Source organism: Mya arenaria, chromosome 5 (genome assembly GCF_026914265.1).
Source record: "Mya arenaria isolate MELC-2E11 chromosome 5, ASM2691426v1".
In the NCBI taxonomy this organism is placed as follows: domain Eukaryota; kingdom Metazoa; phylum Mollusca; class Bivalvia; order Myida; family Myidae; genus Mya; species Mya arenaria.
This window is the reverse complement of record NC_069126.1, coordinates 6,546,188-6,571,617: the sequence shown is the minus strand read 5'-3', so window position 1 is coordinate 6,571,617 and position 25,430 is coordinate 6,546,188. Positions and strand designations below refer to the sequence as shown.

General features: G+C 34.8%; 3 protein-coding genes across 3 annotated transcripts; 1 reads left to right on the top strand and 2 right to left on the bottom strand.

Annotated features, from left to right (window-relative positions):
• Positions 1-1,938: 1,938 nt before the first annotated feature.
• On the top strand, positions 1,939-4,611 carry LOC128234025 (adhesion G-protein coupled receptor G7-like). The gene is made up of 5 exons (XM_052947966.1): positions 1,939-2,071; positions 2,357-2,426; positions 3,768-3,961; positions 4,161-4,288; positions 4,426-4,611. Exons 1-5 carry the CDS (start codon positions 1,966-1,968, stop codon positions 4,609-4,611), a joined length of 684 nt encoding a protein of 227 aa, XP_052803926.1. The 5' UTR covers positions 1,939-1,965.
• A 34-nt stretch (positions 4,612-4,645) lies between these two features.
• LOC128234023 (uncharacterized) lies at positions 4,646-11,095 on the bottom strand. The gene is made up of 13 exons (XM_052947965.1): positions 10,962-11,095; positions 10,516-10,854; positions 9,925-10,260; positions 9,018-9,365; positions 8,619-8,900; positions 8,386-8,495; positions 8,104-8,272; positions 7,599-7,940; positions 6,933-7,082; positions 6,440-6,473; positions 6,031-6,132; positions 5,671-5,775; positions 4,646-5,551 (listed from the first exon to the last, which is right to left on the bottom strand). The coding sequence occupies exons 1-13, from the start codon at positions 11,008-11,010 to the stop codon at positions 5,473-5,475; spliced, it is 2,445 nt and encodes an 814-aa protein (XP_052803925.1). The 5' UTR covers positions 11,011-11,095; the 3' UTR covers positions 4,646-5,472.
• Positions 11,096-15,993: 4,898 nt separating this feature from the next.
• LOC128234018 (uncharacterized) lies at positions 15,994-21,918 on the bottom strand. The gene is made up of 12 exons (XM_052947958.1): positions 21,783-21,918; positions 21,341-21,676; positions 20,321-20,662; positions 19,926-20,207; positions 19,702-19,811; positions 18,228-18,396; positions 17,681-18,022; positions 17,369-17,545; positions 17,071-17,104; positions 16,701-16,802; positions 16,359-16,463; positions 15,994-16,261 (listed from the first exon to the last, which is right to left on the bottom strand). Exons 1-12 carry the CDS (start codon positions 21,829-21,831, stop codon positions 16,174-16,176), a joined length of 2,136 nt encoding a protein of 711 aa, XP_052803918.1. The 5' UTR covers positions 21,832-21,918; the 3' UTR covers positions 15,994-16,173.
• Between the last annotated feature and the right edge of the window lie 3,512 nt (positions 21,919-25,430).

Genomic DNA, 25,430 nt, shown 5'->3' with positions numbered 1-25,430 from the left:
ATGAAATATATAAAATAAAACTGTAGTTTTAACGATTGGAAATTCATTTTATTATAAATAAATACTTTGATGATTTATGATTTAGCTTTGAGAAATGTAATTGTAGTAACAATTACTGTTTCTGAAATTGCCTTATCACTGTATACATATATATCGTTTCGGTATATCGAGGAAATTCCTTAATTAATTTGGATTAATTTAGAAATAATAAAATTAATAATTCTTAAATTTCTGAACTTAATAAGATTATAAAATTATTTCAATTATTTGATAGTTTTGCATTTCTTATTTGTGTTAAATCTTTAATTTCTTTTTTTAACTTTGTTGGAATAAAGTTTGCTGGAACACTTTGACTAGATATTTATGTAATGCAACCAATTGACCTGATGATTTTCTGGTGATATTTTGCCTAAAAAACTTTGTGCATTTCATGCAGGGTATTGATTTATGATATTTAGATGATGAATGGGCTATTGATTTAATTTGGAAACTTGAAAACGTGTGTTTTCTGCGGGCAGTTATTGTCTCTTATGCTGTTTAGGGAAATAAATTGTCAGACAAGATTTTATTTTTTTACATTTGAATGACTGGAGCTGTGTTGGATACATACATTGGTTATTGTAATTTGATATAAAAGAGGGTCATTTGTTAATTAGGAATTATGTCAGAGCTCAATGAAATTGCTGACCCTGAGGCTGGAAAGTTGAATGAAGCAACTGGGTTTACAGTAACTGATGATGATGTAAAATGTTGCAGGCGTTGCATTTGTTAGGCAATAAGCCCAATGTTGATGATGCGGATGATATGGTGAAATTAATGAAAGCATTTGGAGGGAAGAGGTTAAGAAAGATGGAATTGGGGCAATGAAAGGATCTACATATCACTATCCGAAATTATCCACCTTTTATGGAGAAGAGGGAAAGGGTGAGGTTACATGGGCTACATTTAGATATGAAGTTGAAGGTCTAATAAATTTAAGTGGGTTTACTGAAGATCAGGTACTTTAGGAATTAGACGTGCGCTCAAGGGCGAAGCGGGTGATCAAATTAGAAGATACGGCCCAGGAGCAAATTTACATTTTGTGCTTAAAGAGTTAGAAAATGGCAGTCTAGAATCTAGAGGGAGTATTATACGGAAATTATTCTGGTGAACAGAAAGAAAGTGAGACGATTCATTCATTTGTCACTCATTTAGAAGATTCGTTTGGTAAGGCTGTAAATTTAAATGCTATGAAGAGGTCTGACAAGAACTTGTTGAAATAATTACTGTATTCTGGCCTTGATTATCCGACTCCAACTGCTATGTTGCACGAAACTAAGGAAAGTACATTGCATCCTATGCATGTTATAATCAACTCGATATCGTCCCTAGTAAAATATGAATGTTCTTGAGCTAAATTGTAGTACAATTGTAATTATGTCTTCTTTACACTAGAACACTGAGAAAAAAGGATCACCAGAAAGTTCTCCTGAATCTGAGCGTGTCACTGTTCTGTTACTCCGTCATCTTCCTAACTGGCATAGATAAGACAGGCTTCCAGGCGGGATGTGTAACAGTTTGGATCGTCCATATATTCGCAAGAGATCTTGTACCTTTGTTCAACATATTTCGAGTAATTTAATGTTCTGTGCGGTAAATGTAAATGGTCGATTGTCTAGCTACATGACATGTGACGACCTGCATTTCCAGTGTGGTTAATAAAATTGTCCATATAATTTAGTGTGGTTTGGACACTAAGGAAAAAAAACAAGAAATTATTACAAGTTACACCCACTTAAATGGTGCGAAAATGTTTTTATTTTCTCATCATTTCGATTGCGATGTTTCAATTCAAATACAAGCCAGTAAAATGAAAGCAAAACAGCGTTCGGCTATTTTATATGTTCCTGACTTGCATACTTGTATTAATACTACTGTTTGGAATTTTCACAGGCTTTGCTCCACTATTTCATCCTGACGTCCTTTATGTGGACGCTTGTTGATGCCGTCCAGCTTTACATAAACATCGTGCTGGTCTTCGCAAAATACAATCCCATCAGATTTATCGTCTTAGCCATGATATTTGCATGGGGTTTGTACACCAATTCCTTGGTCAAGACACTTTAAAATAAATCGTTGGAAATCCAGTGTGAAAATAGGATACGAAAACAAACGTTGAATATAACCAGTTTTTCTCGCAAATATACAACTGCTTAATCCGACGCGTTACCTGTGATTCACAATCGACAGTCTCGAACGATAATATTTATTTCCCGTTGCCTTTTATTGCTAGATGAACATTAACTTTACTTCGATTGTCATTTTCATTGGACAAACTCATTTTTTGCCTTCATCACGTGATTATTCAACGTTTCAGGTCTACCATCACTTCCTGTCATCTTTATACTTGCTTATGATCGGAGCATTTACTACAACGACCACGGATAGTAAGTCTGTTAATTAAAATACAAAAAATGGAAAACTGTTCTGAAGTATTTTTCACTTTCATATTATACATATACTCTATCTGTCGTCATATAAAAAACTTTTTTTCAACAAGTTTATGAACGGCCAAAGACCAAAGAATCGCTTACTAATATACTTACGTAGCAAAAAGACCCACCTTTTTCACCTGCTCTAGAAATGAGCCAAATACCACAAAGCAATGCCATTTCCCGCGCTTCATACATTACAGAAATGTGGTACTCGGAATAACACAACAGAACGCTTATTCTCAGTAATAAGGCAAATTGGATGTCAGTCTTAGTTTAACCGAATATGCAGAATATGAGAACTCCAATTTTTATACCATATTTTAAATAGCATGTGCAATGTCCGTCAGCAACGCAACCAAATAATTGCTAATAAAAATATAAACAGACAAAATATTACATAGAATGCTTAAAATCGAGACTTACGTTACTGTCGTAATCTCTAGGTATGTTTTACAACGTTGATAATTAAGCAAACCACTATTGACAGTAAAACCATTTATTGTTAAAATATATTGGTTAGAATTAGGTCATCGTTTCTAAATGAAATAATGAAAGTCTCGAAAAAGATCTTTTTAATTATGTTTATAAGTAGAAAGCATACTCAGATTGTATCCAGTAGGAATTACAACAAAACACAATACTTTAAACAAAATTTCTTTTAAATTTTGTCGACATTTTCAGTAAGATGACGTCATAATTTGTTTTATGTTCATGACATCATTTCCTGTTAAAATACTTAAAGTATCAGACGTTTTTTTTTAAACATGTTTTCACGATTTAAACAGACGCAATACCATGAATTCGTCTTGAGATTTAGATCGAAAATGTACTACTGTATTCAAATACATGTTAATCATGAATAAAAAGTAGAAATTAACGTATGACCTTGTAGAATATTGCAAATTAAGCAAAATAAATAAATTTATTTACAAAAAAGTTGAGTGATATACGTTCGGGCCAATAGAAATAGGGCAATTATATGACGCATGACATAACATCATTGTTTATAGCTTACGTATTGAAATAACATTTAACCTGACGTTATAAATAAATAGCGATGGAAATGTACGGTTTATTTAGTATTGTTTTATAAGTTTAGAGGTGTAAATCGCCCAATTAATACTCATAATCTAAATGGAATAATAAATCATCGCCAAACCTCATTTATAACAATTTTAGTAAACCTGTTTAACTTCTATATTCAATTACCGCGTATGCTATATAGTCAGATTTATAAAATAGCAAAATGATATAACGTTTTGACAAGGCTTTTCGTCTTATTTTTCTTCATAGTTGCTGGATGGAGCGGGGCCCACTTACGTTTGCCTTCATCATCCCGGTTGCCTTAATTTGTACCGTCAACCTGTTCATTTTCCTCATCATCACGTCCAAACTATGCATGCGTGAACACAAGAAACTGACCCAAAACCAGAAAAGTCGCAGACAGTTTGGACTGATCGGAGGGTTTGCGATGTTCATTTTGCTAGGTATAATAATTATACTACTGAGCTTGAGCGTTCTTCGAATAAAATTTCATTTAGTGTTGTATTGATTCTGCATTTTCTATGGCAGCATATACTTTGTTCATTGAATAAAGTCGTTATATCAATTTATTTTATTCATCTAATCAAATCAAGGCTTAACATAGCGTCATTGAAAAGTTAATTTAGTTATCAACTTCTGCAGGTCTGACGTGGATTTTTGGTTTCCTGACTATTGACGATTCTCAACTCATCTTCCGCTACCTATTTGCGATCTGCAACTCTTTGCTCGGAATCTTGATCTTAGTACTATTTGTTGTCAGACGTGGCGAGGTATGTTATGATCTTTTAATTGTGTTCCTTAGTCTAATATTCTTGACAGCACATGGGACAGATGTCATACGATAACCACCACGTTCATCATAGCAAAATGTATTCGTCACTTATATAAGTGTTATGTTTGCTTTTAGACGCTGAAACTATGGCACGATTTATGCTGCAAGAAGAAGGTTCTTACTAAAATAAGTGCTTCTGACACGTGGACTCCAAAGCAACACATGCACTCTAAGAGAACACCCGTATCATTTGTTCCACGCCAACTGACACAAGTTGAAAAGCCCAGCAAGAGGGCACGATTCTATGAGGATGGAATGTAATCAGAAAGAATTGACAACAAAGCGACCGGAAACATGCATTGGACCTTTATTTAACTACCATTTGAGTGATTTTAATCGTTCTCACTAAGTTTCGGTTGAACCGTCTCAAAAAGTAAAGTAACCGAACAGCTACTACTTATTCTATTTAAAATTCATTTGTTTTTGTCAGATTTGAACCAGCACAATTGCCATTTGAACCGTCCATTCTGGCCGGTAACCGGTTCTTTTCGAGAACACTGAGTTTAACTGTTTTTAATAATCCAATCCATGATAATGTCTTATCAAAATGAATTAAACAAGCATACTAGTAAGAACAGCAATCCATTGGTGCGATTTCAATCTGAAAATACATAGACGATGCAATATTTTTTGGATAGCATTGTTTTAATTTCTTACCAAGTCTTTTTCACAGTGAAATTAAAAAAAAAATATTACCAATCTCTACATCTATTTTGTTTGTTCAAGAATTGAGGATGATATTATATTTCAGCATTTCGAATATATTTTACTAGTGACCGTAAACAAATAATTGCTTTGCCAAATGATGAGGATATTTAAATTTTAAGACAGAAACATTTATTGAATAAAACATGACTCATAGTCTTGATATTCAATAGCCAGGTTCTTAACATCTCCAAAGGCACAATACATGACATTGTATACTCATTATTAATCTGCTTAGTAAATACTTTTCAGTGTTATATAAGGCTGTTGTTTCTAAGGTTCAGTTTCAGTGTGTTTTGAAAATCTGTGCGATGTCACTTCTTATCAAATCCCACGATGGATTCCATGTAATTTATTTTGAACATCTTATTTAGGTTCATTCTTGGAAGCCATTCTTTAGCGTGTTGTGTACACAGCCTAATATTGCAAGATGACCTCATACTCTTTTTGGTTACGTTCTTGCAAACTTTCGTAAGGTCCAGTATTGCCAGCAGTCCTAAAAACGAATTAAAGACTGTTACACCTGCATCTGAACCAAAACAAAAATGTAAAGGGTTTGGAAAGGAAAAAAACACTCTCCGCGGATAGATGTTATTCAAAGAACGGATCACTTACTGATCAGATCCTGCTGTACCCATGGTGTTTTGATAACAGGCGACACCTTCACTTGCATTAGGTTTGGTATCTTGCTCCTGTTCCTTTTCGTAGGGTAGTGATTCCCTGAAAAAACAAAAACATGTTTTTAATATAAAAACAAATGTTTAACTGTCTATCAGACTGCGCATCTGCGTTAATTAAATAACAATTTAAATACATTCATACTGTTTTTTTATCATAGTTATTATTACTCATGTTGGCGTTTTACAAAGGCTATAATTATTTTAAACGAGAGTAAGAATTTTGGCCTGCATGATTTTTTTAGAAGTGAGCGAATATGTATATTTAATACAAAACTTCTTCACAAAGTACACTTACTTGTTGGGTTTTTCAAGTGAGTCCGAATTCTCGTACATCCCGTTTTCATTGTTTTCAACCTCGAGATTTTCAGTTTTACCTGCTTTCAACTCGATATTATTCCTAGAAAATTGAAACTTATCTAAATAACTAATAGCAAAATGGTTACATTGTCATTCATCAGAGGATTGATAATGATAAATCTACGGTACACATAGCATCATCACTCTGGTGTACGAGAATGACTTGTTGCGGAGTGGGTGCAAATATTTATATGGAATATGGTGAAACTACGGACTGTTGACAGTTTTGCGACCACAATTACTAGCATTGTACATGGTATATCAAATTGAGACAACTATTGTATTTTTGAGGGGTGCAATTTGAACGTTTGAAATTCCCAGTATTAACCTTACGTAAATAAACTTACTGTTGATGATCGGCAGCATAATTCGTCTGGATATCTACAAATAATAAAAACATAGAAATACCTTCAAGCAATAAAATATCTATATGTAAAACATAAATTTAATTTTAGTGTAAACGGTTTTACGATATATATACAGGTGCACATCAAGGATTTGACGTAACAGGGGCCGTAACTTTGGGACGTTAACTTTTGACTTGCACTCCTCTCTCAGAACCGAAGTGTAAGGTTTAAGGTTTAAGGTTTTGACTGATTTTTTTAAACACTTTCTAGGCCGAAATGGTGCATTTTGGGAGTATTGTTTTACTTGTTTCTCCTAAATTGAAATAAAAAGTAAACTTGACGATTTAAGGGGTGTGTGCGCCGTAAGCGCCCCAACCATTGAGCCGCTAGTGTAATGGGTTCGATCCCCACCATATGCAAATACAAATTTATGCAGTCTGTTTTACATTGTCGGACTATTGGTGCAATATGTATAGTGTCCGCAGACTCTCACCTGTTGTCTTGATCAGACGCATCTTGTTAACGAGAAATACGGATGCAATACCCACAAGCAATCCGGTCACAAATCCACCAATTACTCCGCCAATAACCTTTACCGTTTCAGAATTGCTTATTGGTTGCTCGGAACCCTCAGTACCTAAACCTTCAATAAAATATTAAACAAACAACCGTTATTCAAAAAATGATTTAATTCTGCCTTTTTAATTGTGTTTTTTCGTTATATAACTATTACTATACGTCACAACTGACTATTATGTCTGTCCTTTACAGCTGCACTCTCTCTAATTGAACGTTTTGACAACTTTTTTATTTTTTGTCGTGGAACGAGCCAATTTTTGCGAAAATCCATGGAAACCTGTTATACAAGACGGGTGACAAAAAATAGATCGCAGATATTTATATTAAGGTTCAAAAATTTGTTTTATGCATTTTTTATTAAACCGTTAGTTTAAGCCATAAAACATTAATTTTCGAACGTAAATATGAAAAAATACAATCTGATTTTTTGTCAGCAATCTTACATCGTTGGTTGTAGATATTCACGCAAAAAATTGCACTTTCCAAGACAAAAAATAAAACAGTTGTAAAAATGGTATATCTGTGTGAGTGCAGCTTTAATTACATGAGAAATAACTATAGAAATGGAACGGACATGTACCTTTCAAAAGTATATCCACGGGACTACTTTCAAGAACATCGCCAAATCCGAAGCCCACTTGACACGTCCACATGTCCACAGTTTGATTAAGTATTAATTGTTCAACAGACAAAACTGTTTCAAAAGGCGACGGGCATATGAACTGGTATCGATCGAAGTGAGGGCGAATCAGAATTGCACAGCTAGGATTCACAGCACCTACTAAAGCCTTGTTACGATACCATTGTACCACATACACAGTTCGATTTCCGGTATATGTGCATGTTAAAGTTACATCTGTTCCGCTGTCTTGAACCCTATGAGACGTTTCCAAAGTAAGGCTTTCATTACTTGGATTCATATCTGTAAATATTCTAGTTCATCTTGATAAAGATCTACTTCAAGTGTCGATATAGTGTACTGTCTCCGGTATAATTTAATAGCAATTAATCATTAAATCATGTAAAAGCGAAAAGATCTCACAACATTTTAAATGTTGTAGTAATTTTGTTACAAATTAAATTACCAATGGTGAAGTTTCCAGCTAAAGAATCCGCCCTTGTAATGAATTGAATGTCGACAACATAAGTATACGTCCCACTTCTAAAGTATCTGTTTGAATTCCAAACGCAATCATGGTATCCTTTATTGTTTTGCTTGCAAGAGACATATCCGCATGTGAATTCTTCTTTGAACTAGAATAAGACAAAACGTGTAATAGCGACTTGGTACGATTTAATGGCGTTGTGCCTACTTCGTTTACTTGACACGGGATACAATTGATTCCTATAATGAAGTATAATCATACCTGGCTGAATACTGTAACGACCACTTCCGTTGGGATAGGGAACACATTTTCAAACATGAAGTGTATTTTTGCATCAACTGTCACATTTATTTCCAATGCTTTAGGCTTACCTGCAGAGATATTTATTAGCGTATAAAAATATGTATTAAGTTCGAGATTTTTCATTGTTTTTAACAATGCAAGCTTGTAAGAAGAGGTATCGCAATATAGCGTACTTAAGATACATAACGTACATTCAAATTCCAGTCCCACGGGTTGACTCTCAGGATATGAAGATATTTGGCAGGTGTAGCTTCCCCGATCGTGTACACTTGTAGTACGGACTACGAGCGTAATAGTTTCATCCAAATTCGTCAAAGCACTGTACACTGTATTAAAGTCAATAGTGGTGCTGCTGACAATTACATTGCCGTTCAATTTAAAGTTCCAGATTGATGTAGTTGCAGAAGAACTTCTACATCTCAAAATTGCACGTTCACCACAGTTTACAGGATTTTCAATGTACAATTGCGAATCTGAAAATGAGTATATGAGAATTTCGTCATGTAAAGGCTGATTGCATCTTAAATCAAATGAAAGCTTGAACCAAAAGCTGTATTCGTCGGAAAGATTTTTTTTATATTTGTACTTACACTGGACATGAATTACGGGACGTCTTGATGAAATTAACACACGTGCAGTGTTGTTTGCGCTACAATAGATTTCCATTCCATCATATTTTCGATCTATGGTAAAGTCAAGTTGGCTCTTGACACGGTAAGTGTTATCTGCATTTTGAACGATTTCGCGTATTATACTTGAACTATTTAGCTCAAGCTCCTCATCATCGTCAGTGTTGTTTGGTGTTTTGTTATCCATAAACCAACGAATGGTGGGAGCCGGAAGTCCGTCTGATACGCATTCAAATAGCACTCTAGATTTCTCCGTTTCTATCACTTCAATTTCCGTTGGCTTCGTTAACTGCACAGCCGAAACTTCAACTTAAACAATTGGAAAAATAATTAAAGGTGTGCATAATGCTTTGGTTTGGATGCCAAGGACTTGTATATTCCGTTATGTTCAGGTGCAAAGGGCTTGCTTTTTAGGATCAGATGCAAAGGTTATTTTAAAGTAATGGGTTATTTTTTTTACAAATATATTATTAATGTCAATTAACTAAACCAATTGTGATTTGTAAAATTAAAGTCATCACGTTCAAAAACCTAGCTGCTTTTGAAACTTAAATCTTTTAAACTGGCAGTCATAACTATTTGAAGTGTCGAATGATTATGTGCAATAAACGAACAATTGTACACAGAGGTTAGGAAATATCAATCGGTTTAAATGAAAACGCAAGTTGCATTTATATTGTTCATTTCATCGATTTAATTATGTAGTTTACACATTTAGTCATAGACTACGTGGATAAACATGTTAAGTATTTACTATAATGTTATAGCATACATGCATGCATGGTTTGTTTTAATTCTGATCAAAACTGTATCTTTAATTTAAGTTACAAATCAATAGTTGTATAAAATATAAAGTATCCATAGCTACCCAACACTTTGACTTCTACATCTCCACTCTGCATTGTTGTTCCATTCGCGTTATTTGCTAGACACTTCCACTTGTCGCCGTGTTGAACGCGTGTGACATTCCTGATTGTACAACTATACATTTGGGCACTAATACATGTGCAGTTGAAGTCTGACGGTAAAACCTTGGGATCTGTAGTACAGTTGCCTAAGTAAACTCCTATCCAAATACCTGTGTGTTGACCATTTCTGGCCCAGGATACCGGAATCACTTGGTTGTATATTGTACACATAAGCGTAACGGAATTATACTCTTGCACCATTTTCGGACTTACTTCTAGATAAGGAAGAAGTGGATCTGAAGAAGGAAAAAATAATCAACATCGACGTCATTATACACAGATTTACATTAGATTCGTAATACAATACCACAACCAATAACGAATAAGAAACAAAATCAATCATAAGTCAATACGTGTTAAGCCTTCCGTCGATTGGCAGTGACCTTAAAGACAATACTAAAACCTACGATAGAACGCTGAAAAGCACATAACGATAATATCATTTCATTCATTTGATCCCACAAAAAAAGTTTAAGTTGTAACACAATTACCGTGCAGTTTTAGGGCTATTTCCGTCTGAACAGCGCTAACGTTAGTGGCTAAAGTACAACTCCAAATCTGACCCTGTTGCGTCCGACTGACGTTGAAAATAGTCCATGTTAAATCGCCTTCTGAACATGTAAAGTTGTACGCGCTTGTATCAATAAAGCCAAATACAGTACACCCAGGTAAACGTATTTGTCCGACACTTTGCAAAGGTGAAATTATGATCCATGCAACACGAGTCGGATATTCTGCCTCCTCAAATCCTGAGTAACTTGCACTCAGTGTGACATTGTCGTGTTCATTGGCTGGATTAGGAACTTGGTTGACCAATAACTCAAAGCATTCTGCAAATAAAGCATGCCTGTACAAGTTCCAGTCATGTTAATGCATACGTGTTTATTAATCTAATACAGACTGCAGGTTACCCATAGACAAAAGAAAACATAATCACCACTCCTGAAAACCACAAGCAGAATTCCAAATGTAAAAAACGTAGCCATAATTTATAATTTAAATCACATCCTTTATTCATGACTATTTTCGTTTGTTGTTAGTTAAGTATATTTGTTTACATTTAACAAATTTAGCAATTTACTTCCGCGTCGTCTCATACTCGCTTATATTCCCTTAGCGTTAATGTGTCACAGCCTTAGCTTTCTGTTTACAAGATGTTTATCTGTTGACATTGTTTCCATTTGTTTCCCTGTCATAAAGTTTTTCAAAATTTATAATTTATAAACATAAAACCTAACAATTCGCATATTCTATGTTGTATACATTCTAAATTAATCAAGCATATGCAGCAAAATACTATACATGAATATGTTTACGGTATTTACTTGTAGTCTTAACTATGAGCTTTGCTAGCATTCTTTCGAATGTGATCTTACTGTAAAGTCTCTTTCACCTTTATTAAGATGCATAATTCTGTAGACAAACTTGCGCTTTGACTGTTTGCTCAACATTACTTATTTCGCTGGTTTGTTACAGGGATGGAAAACACAATAATCACTGCTACGCCCTTTGCAACGCAGGATTCAGCAAAAGAGCAGCCTAGATGTGTATTATAGACCCATGCAAACATATTTTAACTTAAATTTTATTTTGAAATTGTAATATTTTTTAAGGAAACTGATTCTATGAAATGGTGTTTTAGTTTTCAAAAACGCAAGTTCCGTGGTTTTATTGCAAAATATACACTAAACATCAAATATTCTGCCACTGGAAAAACAGGGCAGGAAGTTGTTGAATATAAGGAAACGATACAATTTTAACTTAAGATGCTTTTGTGATATGGCCCATAGATTCGGATTTCATAAGAAGAACAATCAAAGACTGATAACAACAATAACCATGCTTTTCTTCACAATTTCATCGTCAAGAAGCAAATATTGAGTTAAACACAAATATCAAATAGATTGGTGACGTCTTATTTTATATGTATTCTAAATAGTATTCTTGATTCCAGTTCAAAATAAAGCGGTCAAAAATAAACGAAGGGGTGCAACCATCCGTTTGTGGTGTGCTTTATATCGTACAGTAACTTTTCAAAGTGACGGATCGGACGTCCTATGAAAGAAGATGAGCTTAAATGTAAATCTATATATTTTGTTCATAATTTATCTTGACGTTATATAAGGTATCCTAAACTTAAGATAATCTTGTCAAGCTTTTACATATGGTAAGACTTTTGATAACTGGTAAGGCAATACAATTGTTGAATCATTGGAAAGGGTATTGTTTGCTCGTTTCTTATGTTAACTATATCAAGTTACTGCAGTTTGAGTAGTATTCTTGAGTTCGACTTAAATCTTTATTAGGTGACCTTGCAAAGTCAATATAAGTGTATTTTTTTAAATTGTTTTTAGTGTAAGTCCAGAGTAAGACTCACAAGAAAGCTGAACGTACTCTGCAAAATAATAGAAGCTATAAAGCAGCTATATCCAGGGCCGGGTACAGAATGTGATGTTAGGTTTTGGGAGTACTCTGCCAAGAAATAATACAACAATTTCTTGTCCGAAATGATGCATTTTAGTCGTATTTCTTTACTCTTTTTATACTCAATATAATTCTTAGTAAAATTTGAACTAAATTATAGTACAGTTGCAATTATGTCTATGAAGTATCGTGATATTAGGAAATGTTGATAGTGTTGCGATCAGAATTACTATCAAAGATCAAAGAAGCTATAACGCAGCTATATCCAGGGTCGGATACAGAATGTAATGTTAGAGGGGCGTAACTTAGGGACGTTACATTTTGACTTGTGGCTCTCCCTCAAAACCAAAATTATTAGGTGTTGACAGGGAGGTTTTGGGGTACTCTGCCAAGAAAAAAATAACAATTTTTAGTCCGAAATGATGCATTTTAGTCGTATTTCTTTACTCTTTTTCTCCTGTATTAAAACAAAAAGTAGACTTGAGGGCGATGTTTAGGGGGGGGGGGGGAGGAGGTGGGTGCACGTCGGGTCCCCCCCCCCTGCATCCGCTAGTGCTATCAAAGCCCTCAAGTCCTCAGTCGTATTTCTTAACTACAGACCAGTATACTCGTCAGCTGTTAATCAAGCAATGCGACAAAGCTGGGCTTTTCAGCTAGGTCGGCCCATATTTTAGAAGAGCAACTACTAAGTTCCAGTTGATTGACTAACAGGTTTTACTCGGGACTTTCCATGCACCTCGGAAAAAAGCACGAACAAAGCGAACATCACATTGGACGAACTATCGCGTCTTTGATTGGCCAAATGATACGCATTCTGATTGGTTAAACATGCTTTATATGATTCGTAAGCAAAGCAGATTCCGGCCTATGAGTTTCCTTCTGTATTGTTAGCGAATATGAAATTCAGTATAAAATGGCTTAACTTAACAAAAGAGCGATATCAATCAATCATTCAAATCATTTTTAAAGAACTTCTAACGATCAAGTTATTTTCTGCGATAAAATAATAAAAAAATACCTTTCAAAATTAGCAGATGATTTCTTTTGGCAATGGTCACAAAAGAAAATGGGAAACAACTTTTAATACGGGAAATAGTTAACAGTTTACGACCATGATAAACTTCGGTACCCCTATTTACTCTAGTCTGTGATAAAACTTAATCTTGATGGTCATTTTTACGTTGATGAACGATGCATTACCATCTCAAGTCGGCAATGTTTCAATTGACTCATATCTGCCAACTCGGACACGATGGAAATGATGAACACAATTATCGACTACAGATACAAACTCATTTATTAATTAGAATTTTTGCATCACACGTAAAAATAATAAAATAATAAAATGTTTTGACGAGAACAAGGAATATGATGCCTTTTTCTCAAAGTAGGGAAAATGTAGGAACACTGGCGGCGAACCTGTATTTAAATATTTATATAGTTTGAACAGAAATTATTGAGAATTTTATTAACAACTTTGATGTGGCAACATATTTGTTTTGTGCTCAACATCAATTAACTTCTTTTAATATAAGGGGAAGTAACTCTTTCCTTAAATTTTCCAGTAGTCTGTTAGAGTGATCTCCCTTTGTTTACATTTGAGCAGACGACCTTGAAAGTTGAGTGTTGAAATGAGTGCATCTGAGAAAAAAAAGATTGTTTATGCGCTCTATAGTGATGGGATTACAACTGCAAGCACCATTTCAGAAACTGCAGACATTCCACTATCTACTGTATACAGGGTTTTTAGATATATTTAGAATGGACAGGGAATAGCGCATAAGAAGGGAGCAGGTAGGCCTCGAAGTTTGACAGTTGGTGATCGGAGAAAACATCCCAAAACAGGAGATGGAGTATTTCCAAGATCATGAGGCCAGAGCAAAAACATAAGAGGTTGGATTGGTGTTTGCGTCAGAGAGACTTTAACTGGGATAATGTGATATTCTCTGATGAAAGCTCTTTCTGGCTCTACCCAAATGGTATGAACATGTGGACTAAAGATGACAAATCTCCACTTTACCAGCGTCCAAAACACAGTCCCGAGTTCCATGTGTTGGGTGGAGTATGACTCTTTGTAGTGACGCCACTGTGTGTCTTCGAAGGTAATCTTACCAGTGAGCGGTATACAGACATTATTCATGGACATTTGCTTCCAACAGCCCAGGTTTTGTATGGACATGAATGGATTTTGCAACAAGATAATGATCCAAAACATACTGCCAAACATGCGAAATCCTAGTAATTAGCAGCAAATGTTACAGTTTTTAAGTGGCCAAGCTACAGTCCTGATCTAAATCCTTTGGGGGTTATGAAGAACAATATCAACCAGAAAAACCTAACTACCATAGATGCAATGAAGCAGGAGGTAGTCAGTTTCTGGGACACTATGGACCCTGATTTGATAACTACTTTAATAGGGAGTATGCCCTAGAGGATTGAAGCATGTATTACTGGAAGGCGAACTTACAAAATATTGAAAGCTGGTGATTTTTTTATTGTGAATATATGTTCAATATCATGATATAAACAAATAATTGATGCTATGTTTTGTTCTAGTTTAATGTATTAAAACATAAATCTCAATAATTTCTGGTCAAACTTTATATCTATGTATGTTGTCCAGTGAATCTTTGTTGATGGAATATAAGGCTTGATAAATTGTGCTTTTAAACAATATCACAGGTTATTCAATGTAATAAATTGTACATTAGCTTATTTGAAAAAAATAATTATATTAGAAAATTACTAACATTAGTATGAAGCACTGGAAAATTATGAAAACTTATGTGAAAAACTACAGAAACAAGCTCAGAAGCAAAAAGTTTAAACATGAACCCGGTTTAAGGGCGCTGGGTAAACGCCAAAGACATATAACACAAAAACAAAACATCACAATAAGAAACATAGAAGCAGAGCACAAAACTCCACAAACAGCACAGATTAAACCAATGCATTTAACAGCTCCAGCAATATGTCTTCGTCGTTAAGTGTCATTTTGCGTTTTAGACGCGAAATCAGTGTCAGAACTTTTGCTATAAGAAAAATAATTGCATCATAAATAAGCGCTTCTGGCACGTGGTTTCCAAAGCGAAACATAAACTCCGAGAGTTCGCGCGTATTGTTTGGGCATTGCCAACTGACACAAATCGAAAGCAGGTTAAGAAGTTACGGTTCGATGAGTATGACATGTGATGTAAAAGAATTGAAAACTGAGATACAGAAAACATGCAATTCGCTATCATGAGTCACGTGCATTTAAGTGTTTTAATAGTAATCACTTACATATTTTTTTTCTGAATAAAAATCAACTGAACAGTCATGATCGGAATAACAGCGGTTCGTTGATACGATTTAAGTATGAAAGGTATTCTTTCACAGTTAAATGTAAGTTGAAAGTATTACTACTCTATGCATCTACTTTTTTATGTTCCAAAACCGATGATGTAATTATATTTAAGACAAAAATATTTGTCTTTCTCATTTCGAATACAACTTTGAATCTCCAAAGTCAAAATGGTTTTATTTTTATTGATAGTACATAGAAGTGTAATACAAATGTATAAGGATGGTGTTTTTTAAGAATCGTGAATAACCAGTCAGTGAGACGTCATTTCATATAAGAAATGCCACGATGTATTCCAAGCAATTGGACATTGACATTTTATTGTATTAGTTCCTTGTCAGATGAACCCTTTTCCAGCATTATATTTTTACACGCGAGACATCTAATATTGCAGGATGACATCATACTGTTCTTGGTTCCCCCTAAGATCGTCTTGCAATCTTTCGTAAGATCGAATCTCACCAGCAATCCTAAAAACGAAGAGCAGGATAAAACACTTGCATTTCAGCAAATAAATGGAGCGCTTAGATCAGTCAACAAATAATAAATATTGTTGGAATCACTTACTGATGAGATCTTGGTGTACCCTTGGTATTTTGATAAAACTCGACACCTTCATTTGTATTAGTTTTGGTATCTTGTTCTTGCACATTTTCGTAGGGCAGTGACTTCCTGAAAAAGCATCTTGTTTTTGTTACAAAAAATATGTACTTATTAACTATGAGACTGCGAATCTGTGTTAATTAAGTAGCAACCTATTTTAAATTCATAATTTTCCAGCCCTATATTTTTCAAACTAGTCCTTGATTTAATTATATTCGTCACGGTTCATTTCCGTGATATTTAGTAATTATTCCTCATGTCTATGTAGTATAAAGACATTTAATTATCATTTAAGGTAACACTTACGGTTTTGGCTGTTCAAGTGAGTCCGAATTCTCGTACACATCGTTTCCGTAATTTTCAACCTCGAGGGTTAGCGTTCTTGTTGCATTCAACTCGATATCTTTCCTAGTAAATTTTGAACTAAATTATAGTACAATTGCGATTATGTCTAGGAAGTATCGTGATATCAATTCAAGTAAAATTGAATTTCCTTCAGCTTAATTATTGTACAATTATAACTGTCTATTAAGAATCGTGATATGAGAAAGTTCTTATAGTGATGCGATCACCATTACTGTCAATGAACTTGCCATATGCAATTGAGACAAGTATTTTCATACTAACTGTATTTTGAGCGTGCAAACCTAACGTTAATAACGTAACGTAAACTTACTGATGATGAGCAGCAGCAACATTCATCGGTATATCTACAATTAATAATAACTTAGAAAACAGTTGTACCATTGAAGTAATATGTACGTGAATAATAAATTAAGTGTCATCGTGTTTGCTATATGTATATATCGGCACTGAAAATGTCTCTATGGAACTAGATTTTATGTCGACGCGGGAGAATGTCCGCCTGCAAAGCGAAAGGTCTTTGGGAATTATCCCAACCAGATGCACATAGCAATTTTTGCCTATTACATTAACTATTGATAAACATATGAATGTTGTCTCTAGATTCTTACCTTTTGTCTCTTTATCAGATTCAATATTGCGTTTCCTTCTTAGACGTATGTTGATAGACAAAAATATGGATGCAATACCAACAAGCAATCCGCTTACAAATCCACCAATTACTCCGCCAACAACCTTTCCCATTTCAGAATTGATTCCGGGTTGATCGGAACCTTCAGTGGCTAGACCTACAATTGGAAATATTTCTTTATTTTTTCTTCTGTCTCTGATTGTGTTTTGTGCGTTACATAAAGAACATAATACTTTTTTGTCTCTTTATTACGAGAGAACGAACGAACGATAAAAATGAAGCAAACACTTACCTTCAAAAAGTAGGTCAAAAGGTCTACTTTCAAGAACATTACCAAAACCGAAACCCACTCGGCACGTCCATCTGTCTAAAGTTCGATTAACAATCAATTGATCAACAGATAAAACTGTTTCAAAAGGAGACGGGCATACAAACTGGTAGCGACCAAAGTGGGGGCGCGTCAGGATTTCGCAACTAGGAGACACAGCCCCTACCAAAGTGTGGTTACGATACCAAGATACCGTTTTTACAGTTCGATTCCCGGTATATATGCATGTTAAATTTAAATCTGGTCCGTTGTAATGACTCCTATTTGTTTTTTCCAAAGTAATGCTTTCACTGGTTGAGTATACATCTGTAAATAACAAGTTAAGTTTTATATAGATCTACATCAATCAATAAAGCAATCGGTAAATCTGAGGTTCGGCTCAGCTCAAAAAGTGTCTTTATAATATATAACTCCTCCGATATTATACATAAGCATGCATAAACTACTTAAAACATATAATAGCCTCACGTCATTTAAAGTTGTGTAATGTGTTTGTTGCAAAATAGATTACCTATTGTGAAGTTTCCAACAAAGCAATCTTTCTTTGTAATGAATTTTATATCGAAAACATAAGTATACGTTCCCTTTTTGAAAGATCTATTTGAGTTCCAAATGCAATTGTAATATCCTTTATCGTTTGGCTTGCAAGAAACACCCCCGCATGTAAATTCTTCGTATTCCTAGAATACAACAAAATGCTGTGACAGTGACTTATAACGATTGAAAGGTATTTTCCCCACTTCGTGTGCCTTCTTCGTTCTTTGACGTGTTATGCAATTGGTATCAAACAAAGTTGCCTCCCGAGATGATAATTGTTTGTAGAGATATATTGCCAAGCTAATGATACGCCAGATAAAATTGGTGAAACATTTGACCCAAATCATTTTAAACCTAAACAAAGCACATTATTTACATCCGTACTTGATTTTCTGAACGATAAAAATTGAGTTCATTTTGCAAGAAGTGATATTACTACGATCTACTTTATTGCTAAATATAGAAGGCACATGTTCTGTATAGATGCCGGCTTGTTTACATGTTTCTTTTGATGTTTTACGAAGAATTTAAATGAAAGACATTATTTTCTAGAAATATCATTTGGAACATGCTTTATTTTGCATTTGATAACCAAAGAACACGCATTGAACAAATAATAAAGACAAATTAAAATTGACACGGTTTTACTACGGTTCGTCTGTAACAACTGTCAAAACAAACATGGCTGATGATTCTAAGTTCGGCGATTTCTTTCTAGGACAAATGTATTTGTTCGAACAAACGTCTTGATATTGACCATTCGAGAAGACTAGCACATCACAACACTTCAATATCTTTGCGAATGTTAAAAGACAACAAACAAATGAAATTATGACGCTATAATTACCTTGAACTGGAAGTTATCCATGAAATCACCATGACTACAGTTTTATGCCCTCTCACATAGGTCAAGCATATGTAAAACATTAGTAAAATGTATCGAAAATTCTCTTGATTAAAATGAATAAATTACAACAGAAATCATTATTACCTCCACATATTTTACAGAAACTACCAAATGATTAAAATAAATTTTTGATTATTTATTTCTTTCTGCAAATTACTTATGGACTATGCGGTGGATAAAAAGGACGCCGAGCTAAAACACCAAGGGCGACAAGTGCTCTTACCATTTACATTCGCTCTTCACGTTTTGTTCCCCTAGCGCGGTTTATGCATATGCAAAATCGCGGCCGAGCGTTCATACTGCATGAACGCACAAAAAATGAGAATCAATCCTTAAATGAAATCTTAATTTGGTAATATAACTTTGCGGAGGTATATTGATCAAACGGCACAATAAGTATCTAATGATTATTAATGAAATGTAATTGGCAAAAATACCCAAGCATTATAAACTGTACTACCAGTCGACTTCAAGCATGGTTTTCCCCCGAAGGAATACATATCGAATTTAATGAAACTTATAGAATGCAGTATGGTTATACCTGGCTGAATACTGTAACAAATACTTCTGTTGGTGTCGGGTACACATTGTCAAATACAAACTGTATTGTCGCATCATCTCTCGTGTTTATTTTCACCGATTTAGGCCTACCTGCAGAGAGATTCGCTTAACATATTAACATCAGTTTAGATTTTAGTAGCTTCCAATGTTTTAAGCAATGTCAGCTGGTAAGAAGAGATATCGAAATAAAGCGAATAAACGTACATTCAAATTCTAGTTTAACGGGTTGACTCTCGGGATATGAAGAAATTTGGCAGGTGTAGCTTCCTTGATCGTAAACGCTTGTATTAAGGACTAAGAGCGTAATAGTCCCATCATTATCTATCGATGATTTATATGTTGTAGATGAGTCGATGTTATTGCTACTGACAAGTGTTTTGCCGTTCAATTTAAAGTTCCAGGTTGATGAAGTTCCAATCGAACTTGCACATCTCAAAGATGCAGGTTCACTGCAGTTTAAAGGATTTTCAATGAATAATTTTGAATCTGAAAAGAAAGTATCATAATTTGGTAACGTTAAAAATAAGTCCATAATATTTCAGATAAACCCGTCAACCAAAAGCTGTATTTCTTGTAAAAAATTCTGGATACTGACTTACACTGGACACGAATTACGGGACGCCTTGATGAAATGAACACCTGTGCGGTATTGTTTGCAGTACAATAGACGTTCAATCCATCAAATTTGCGATCTATGGTCAAGTGAAGTTGGCTTTTCACATGGTAAGTGTTGTCTGCATTTTGTTCGGTTACGTTATTTATATTTGTACTGTTTTGCTCAACATCATCGTCACTGTTGTTTGGTGTTTTGTTATCCATGAACCAACGAATGGTGGGAGCCGGAAGCCCCTCTGATACGCACTCAAATAGTACTCTGGAGTATTCTGTTTCTATCACTTCAGTTTCCGTTGGCTTCGTTAACTGCACAGCCGAAACTTCAACTAAAACAATTGGAGAAATACTTAAAAGTGTGTATTATGCCCAGGTTCAGTTGCAAATGACTTGCATACTAATTATGTATACAGTTTAAGTATATCAGTTTCAGCTGCAAATAACTTGCTAACGATGTTCAGATGCAAAGAACAAGCTTATTATATTTTCAAATGCAAAGGACTTGTATAACATTCAGATGCAAAGGGTTGCTTACTATATTCAAATGCAAAAGAGTCAGAAGAAAAAAAGTGAAGAAGAAAAGTGATACTGACCAATTACAAAACAATGGATAAAAGACTCAGCTTTTCCAATTGCATCTATCCAAGATTCTTTATAAACACATATACATTTCTTGCAAGAAGAATGACATTACGAGAGTATAATTATAATGGTTCAGCAAACGGATGGATAACCGGTTCGCGCGCGCTCAACTGCACAGTTTTCGAAACATACATTAACACAAACACGCAGGGTCACTAAACGTATTGCAATACCAAGAATTACACAGAAACTAAACAAATCATTTTATCAATACGAACTTGGGCTACTCCCTTACACGCGATTGTCAGTAAATGGTTAAAGACTATTTATACTAATAATAGAGTACCCAAACGCACAATTCGATTACTATAGTTGCATTTGACATTTTGAAACATACAATAGCATTTCAATTGTTACACTATTACCTTGCAGTTTTAAGGCCAGTTCTACATCAATAGACCTGAAACTTGTGGTTAAAGTACAGCTCCATATCTGATCATGCTGAGATCGACTGACGTTGAGTATAGTCCATGTTAACTCGCCTTCGGAGCATGAAAAGCTGTACGCGTTTTTATCAATAAAGCCAAAAACCGTACACTCTGGTAAACGTATCCTTTCGAAACGTCTTAAAGATGATATATACCATTCAAGAAAACTCGGGTATTCTGTCTCCTGAAATCCTGAGTATCTTGCACGGAGTGTGACGTTGTCGTGTTCATTGGCTGGATTAGGAATTTGTTTGACCAATAACTCAAAGCATTCTACAAAAAAAATCATGCCTATATAATTCCCTGTTATGTTAATTGCATAATCTTTTATAAATTCAATACAGATTTGTTATAAAAAAACAAACGAAAACATAATCACCAATCCTGAAAACTGCCAGCAGAATTCCAAATTTGAAAATTGTAGGCATAATTCATTTATTCACATACAATGTTTATGACTTTATTCCAATAATGTTTATTTAGTTTCATGTCGCAATTTAACCAGTTTACTTCCGCCGCGTGTTATACTTGCAATTGATCCTTTGGTGATAACGTTTAATATCCGTAGCTTCCTGTATTGAAGATTTTATCTTTTGACATCCTTATCCATTTCGTTTATCAAGTTTGATCGAAGTTTATGCTATAATACACATGTACACATAAATAGTAACACAATGAACGTGGTTAAATTCCTAGAATATTTAAGCATTTGCTGCAAAGCAAAATACTGAATGTATGCATCTTTGTGTATTTATGTGTGGGCGTGCCAGTTGGCTTCGCTAGAATCCGTTGGATACTTTATAAGTGTTTATAGCCTTATGTACCTTCTTTAGAAGGCAAATTTCCAAACCGAATAAGCGCTATAATATTGGCGCGACACCTCTTCATTGCAAACGTCGGTCCAAAGGACTTTAACACAAAATCTTCAAAATGTTATATTGTGGCGGATTCAGGATTTCTATCTGAGAGCGGGGGCACAACCGTCAAACACTCTCAAACTTTTATTTCACTGAGGAATTGAAATGACATTTTTTTGCACAAAATCAAATTCAAAATGTCGAAGGACTTGTGTTTTTAAGGATTGTCAATTTAACTCCTTACGAAACCTTCATATTTAGGGGGGGGGGTGTTGATGTATTGAAATGACACGTATAAACCCTTTTTAAGTTAAGGGCACGAGCTGTTACCTTTTTTAAGATAAGGGCACGGGCTCTTTTGTCCACCCCCTCCAGCTAGATCCATCACTGTTGTTTATGTCTTTTTTAAGGTTTAATATGTAGCAAATATAATGCGTGTGTCCTTCAATACATACGCTATGGCACAGTCTACGAAACAGGTTATCAGATTTAAGGTCAAGTATTTAATACTTTACGCAAAATAGGAAGGGTTTCAGATGCCCAAATGTATGACCCTATCCAATCAACACTCTCTTGTGGTTTTGTGGAGATATATTGCATTTTTGGATGATTGGAATTGAATTTAAGAAATATTTCCACTTTCTTATTCAACTTGAATACATTTCTAATATCAACAGCTGAAACAAAGAAGCCACAAAATAGTATTGGTCGGCTACCTTTGACATTTTAGAACAAAAACAAATTTATATTAAATTTCCGGGAAAGGCAAACGGAATTTTTAACCTTTGAAAGTAAAATCCAGTTTCACTGATTGTTCCATAAGGCTGTTAAACTAATAATTATTAATACTTATAGTCTTATATATGTGTTGTCTGTCGTCTTTGTATTGTGGTTTTTGATTGGATGCCTCTCGTGTAGTGTGTGTGAGGCGTTAAACTTAAGGCTTCTAAACAGGATTATAATTCTTGATACTGGGCTTGTTTCTGGATTTTCCATGCTATTTTCAACAGATCTCTGATAAAATAGTTCTTAAATTTGGTCTACTCCGCAGTACTCTAAAACAGGTTGCAACGCTTTTATGGAAAACACTTGAAAATGCACCACACAACTATATTTATAGTACTGTTGTTTGCAAATCAACTTAGCATTTCAACGTTATGAAGCATGGAAAAATCTTGGTAAATCTTTGACCTGTTAATCGATTTCACAGATCAAAGGAAGATGTCTGCCGCCATAAGCGATTGGGCATATTCTTTACGAATCACGTTAAACTTACTTTAAGGCGGGCTCAAACCCTGTATAACATTCATTAATGCACAGTTTGCATGCATTGGTCACACTAGAGCGACCAATTTAATTGTAGCTTTAAATCTCGCTGACAAAAACGACGGAAAAACATTTTGCAGAGTTATAAACGACAGTCCGAAGCTTCCGTCTTTTAGGTGTAAACCGCGGTTAAAGAAATCTGCATGGACCCACAGCGCCAAAGTTGTAAATAAAGAAAGGTTGCTGACAAAAACGACGAGAAAACACTTCGCAGAGTTGTAAACGACAGTCCGAAGCTGCCGTCTTTCAGGTAGAAACCGAGGGAAATCTGCATGGTCACTCAGCGCAAAATTTGTAAATAAGGTAAGGTTGCCCTCTTCGGAACCACCCATCTGGTCTAAGCCGCGGCTCCATCTCAGCATATAATCAAGCTATGTATTCGTTACAAGGAGTTCCGAACCTTCTCGCGACGTACATGCGCCAGCGGATCGAAGAAGCTATGAACGACCCTGAATACAAACAGTTTTGTTCTCTTATTGATAATGTAACTTTCGATCAAACAGCGTTTAATCAGATTAATATATGGACCTCGATCACAACCCAAGCCATACCCCAAACCACATCCAAAGCATGCTGCAAATGCTTAAACGGCTCATAACTCAATGGCTCAAAGAACATGCAAATTCAGATAGCACAAACAAACCTCAACGGCAACCAAAGCCACAACCAAAGCCTACAGCTAATCCTGACAGTGGGCAAAACAACAGGAAAACATGCTTTTTCTATAGACAATTGACAATAGACAATCTATTTGCACGCCAAGTTGCAGGGATTTCTAGATTTTCTACTCACCATAAAGTAAGGTTAGAAAAAAGTAAAATTTCTTTTAAGAAAAATAACATTGGTTAAACGTAACCACTTTGAAATGGTGCATCGGACTAGCCGGTGTAGGTTTTTAACCAATGATGAAAACTATGAAAATGTAAAACCAAAATGACAAGTCAAGACATATTCAGTGAGGTTTTAAAAACAACAACAATATTTCGATCCAAAACCTATAAAAATAAAAAAAATGGCCATATGTATTAAAATAATACGTTGATCCCGTGTCATATGTTAAACAAAAGATCTCTGAGTAGTCACTTCCGATTGCTATCTGCCCTAGTCTGCCATGAGCGTATACATGAAGTACAGGGAACATTTCTTTGGAACGCGGAATTTACAAATAGAATGCCGTTCCTCTGAACTGCGCACAATGTCACATTGTCATGTATTAATTTTCCAATAACCATTAAATTTCTTCTCAGTATTTTCTGTTTAATGCTTCGGACAAACGTTGTTTGAAGTATTACTCACTGACTATGTCACAGTGATTGATGACAGACGCTCATATTAGTCATAATAAATCAGTTCAACTAGCCAAAATTATGTTTTAGACATACTTGAACATGTATATCATCATGATAATGCATTGCCATAAAAATAAAATAAAGATTTAACAAAATTCCAAAGTATCCTTTACTGTTATATGAACCATTTACAGTGTACGGTGCTTTTGAACTTCAAATCAATAGTCGTCTTAGTTATCAAGCACGGATTGCAAGTACACGAACTGTTTCAATTAGCTTAAATATCTAGTCAGCTCCTATATGTCTTATTTATTTTCTTGTTTCTTTTCATCCTCGATGTACATGCCAGTTGCGTCAATGTAGGTGTGGTAATAAGACATATAATCAGTGGCTAGTGGCTAGCGAAAGAAGTATTAGAAATTATAATATTGCATGTATTTAAGTACAAAACTCATAGACGTTTATTTTCCCAGTGCGTAATTAATAGGTAATTGTTTCAATAAAGAAGCAAAATAAACAAATTATAATTTGTTTTTAAGGAAGTACTTCTAGTGT

Bases quoted from the DNA above. Each gene is read 5' to 3' on its own strand.
- LOC128234018 (XM_052947958.1), bottom strand. From the start codon at position 21,831: ATGCCTACAATTTTCAAATTTGGAATTCTGCTGGCAGTTTTCAGGATT. The intron at 18,023-18,227 runs GTAATCTATTTT...TGTTATTTACAG, and splicing joins TGTTGGAAACTTCACAATAG to ATGTATACTCAACCAGTGAA. The intron at 17,105-17,368 runs GTAAGAATCTAG...TATTAATTGTAG, and splicing joins ATCTGATAAAGAGACAAAAG to ATATACCGATGAATGTTGCT.
- LOC128234025 (XM_052947966.1), top strand. From the start codon at position 1,966: ATGTGGACGCTTGTTGATGCCGTCCAGCTTTACATAAACATCGTGCTG. The intron at 2,072-2,356 runs GTTTGTACACCA...TCAACGTTTCAG, and splicing joins AGCCATGATATTTGCATGGG to GTCTACCATCACTTCCTGTC. The intron at 3,962-4,160 runs GTATAATAATTA...CAACTTCTGCAG, and splicing joins TGCGATGTTCATTTTGCTAG to GTCTGACGTGGATTTTTGGT.
- LOC128234023 (XM_052947965.1), bottom strand. From the start codon at position 11,010: ATGGCTACGTTTTTTACATTTGGAATTCTGCTTGTGGTTTTCAGGAGT. The intron at 8,496-8,618 runs GTACGTTATGTA...ATATCTCTGCAG, and splicing joins CGTGGGACTGGAATTTGAAT to GTAAGCCTAAAGCATTGGAA. The intron at 5,776-6,030 runs GTAAGTGTACTT...TTGTTTTTTCAG, and splicing joins TCACTTGAAAAACCCAACAA to GGAATCACTACCCTACGAAA.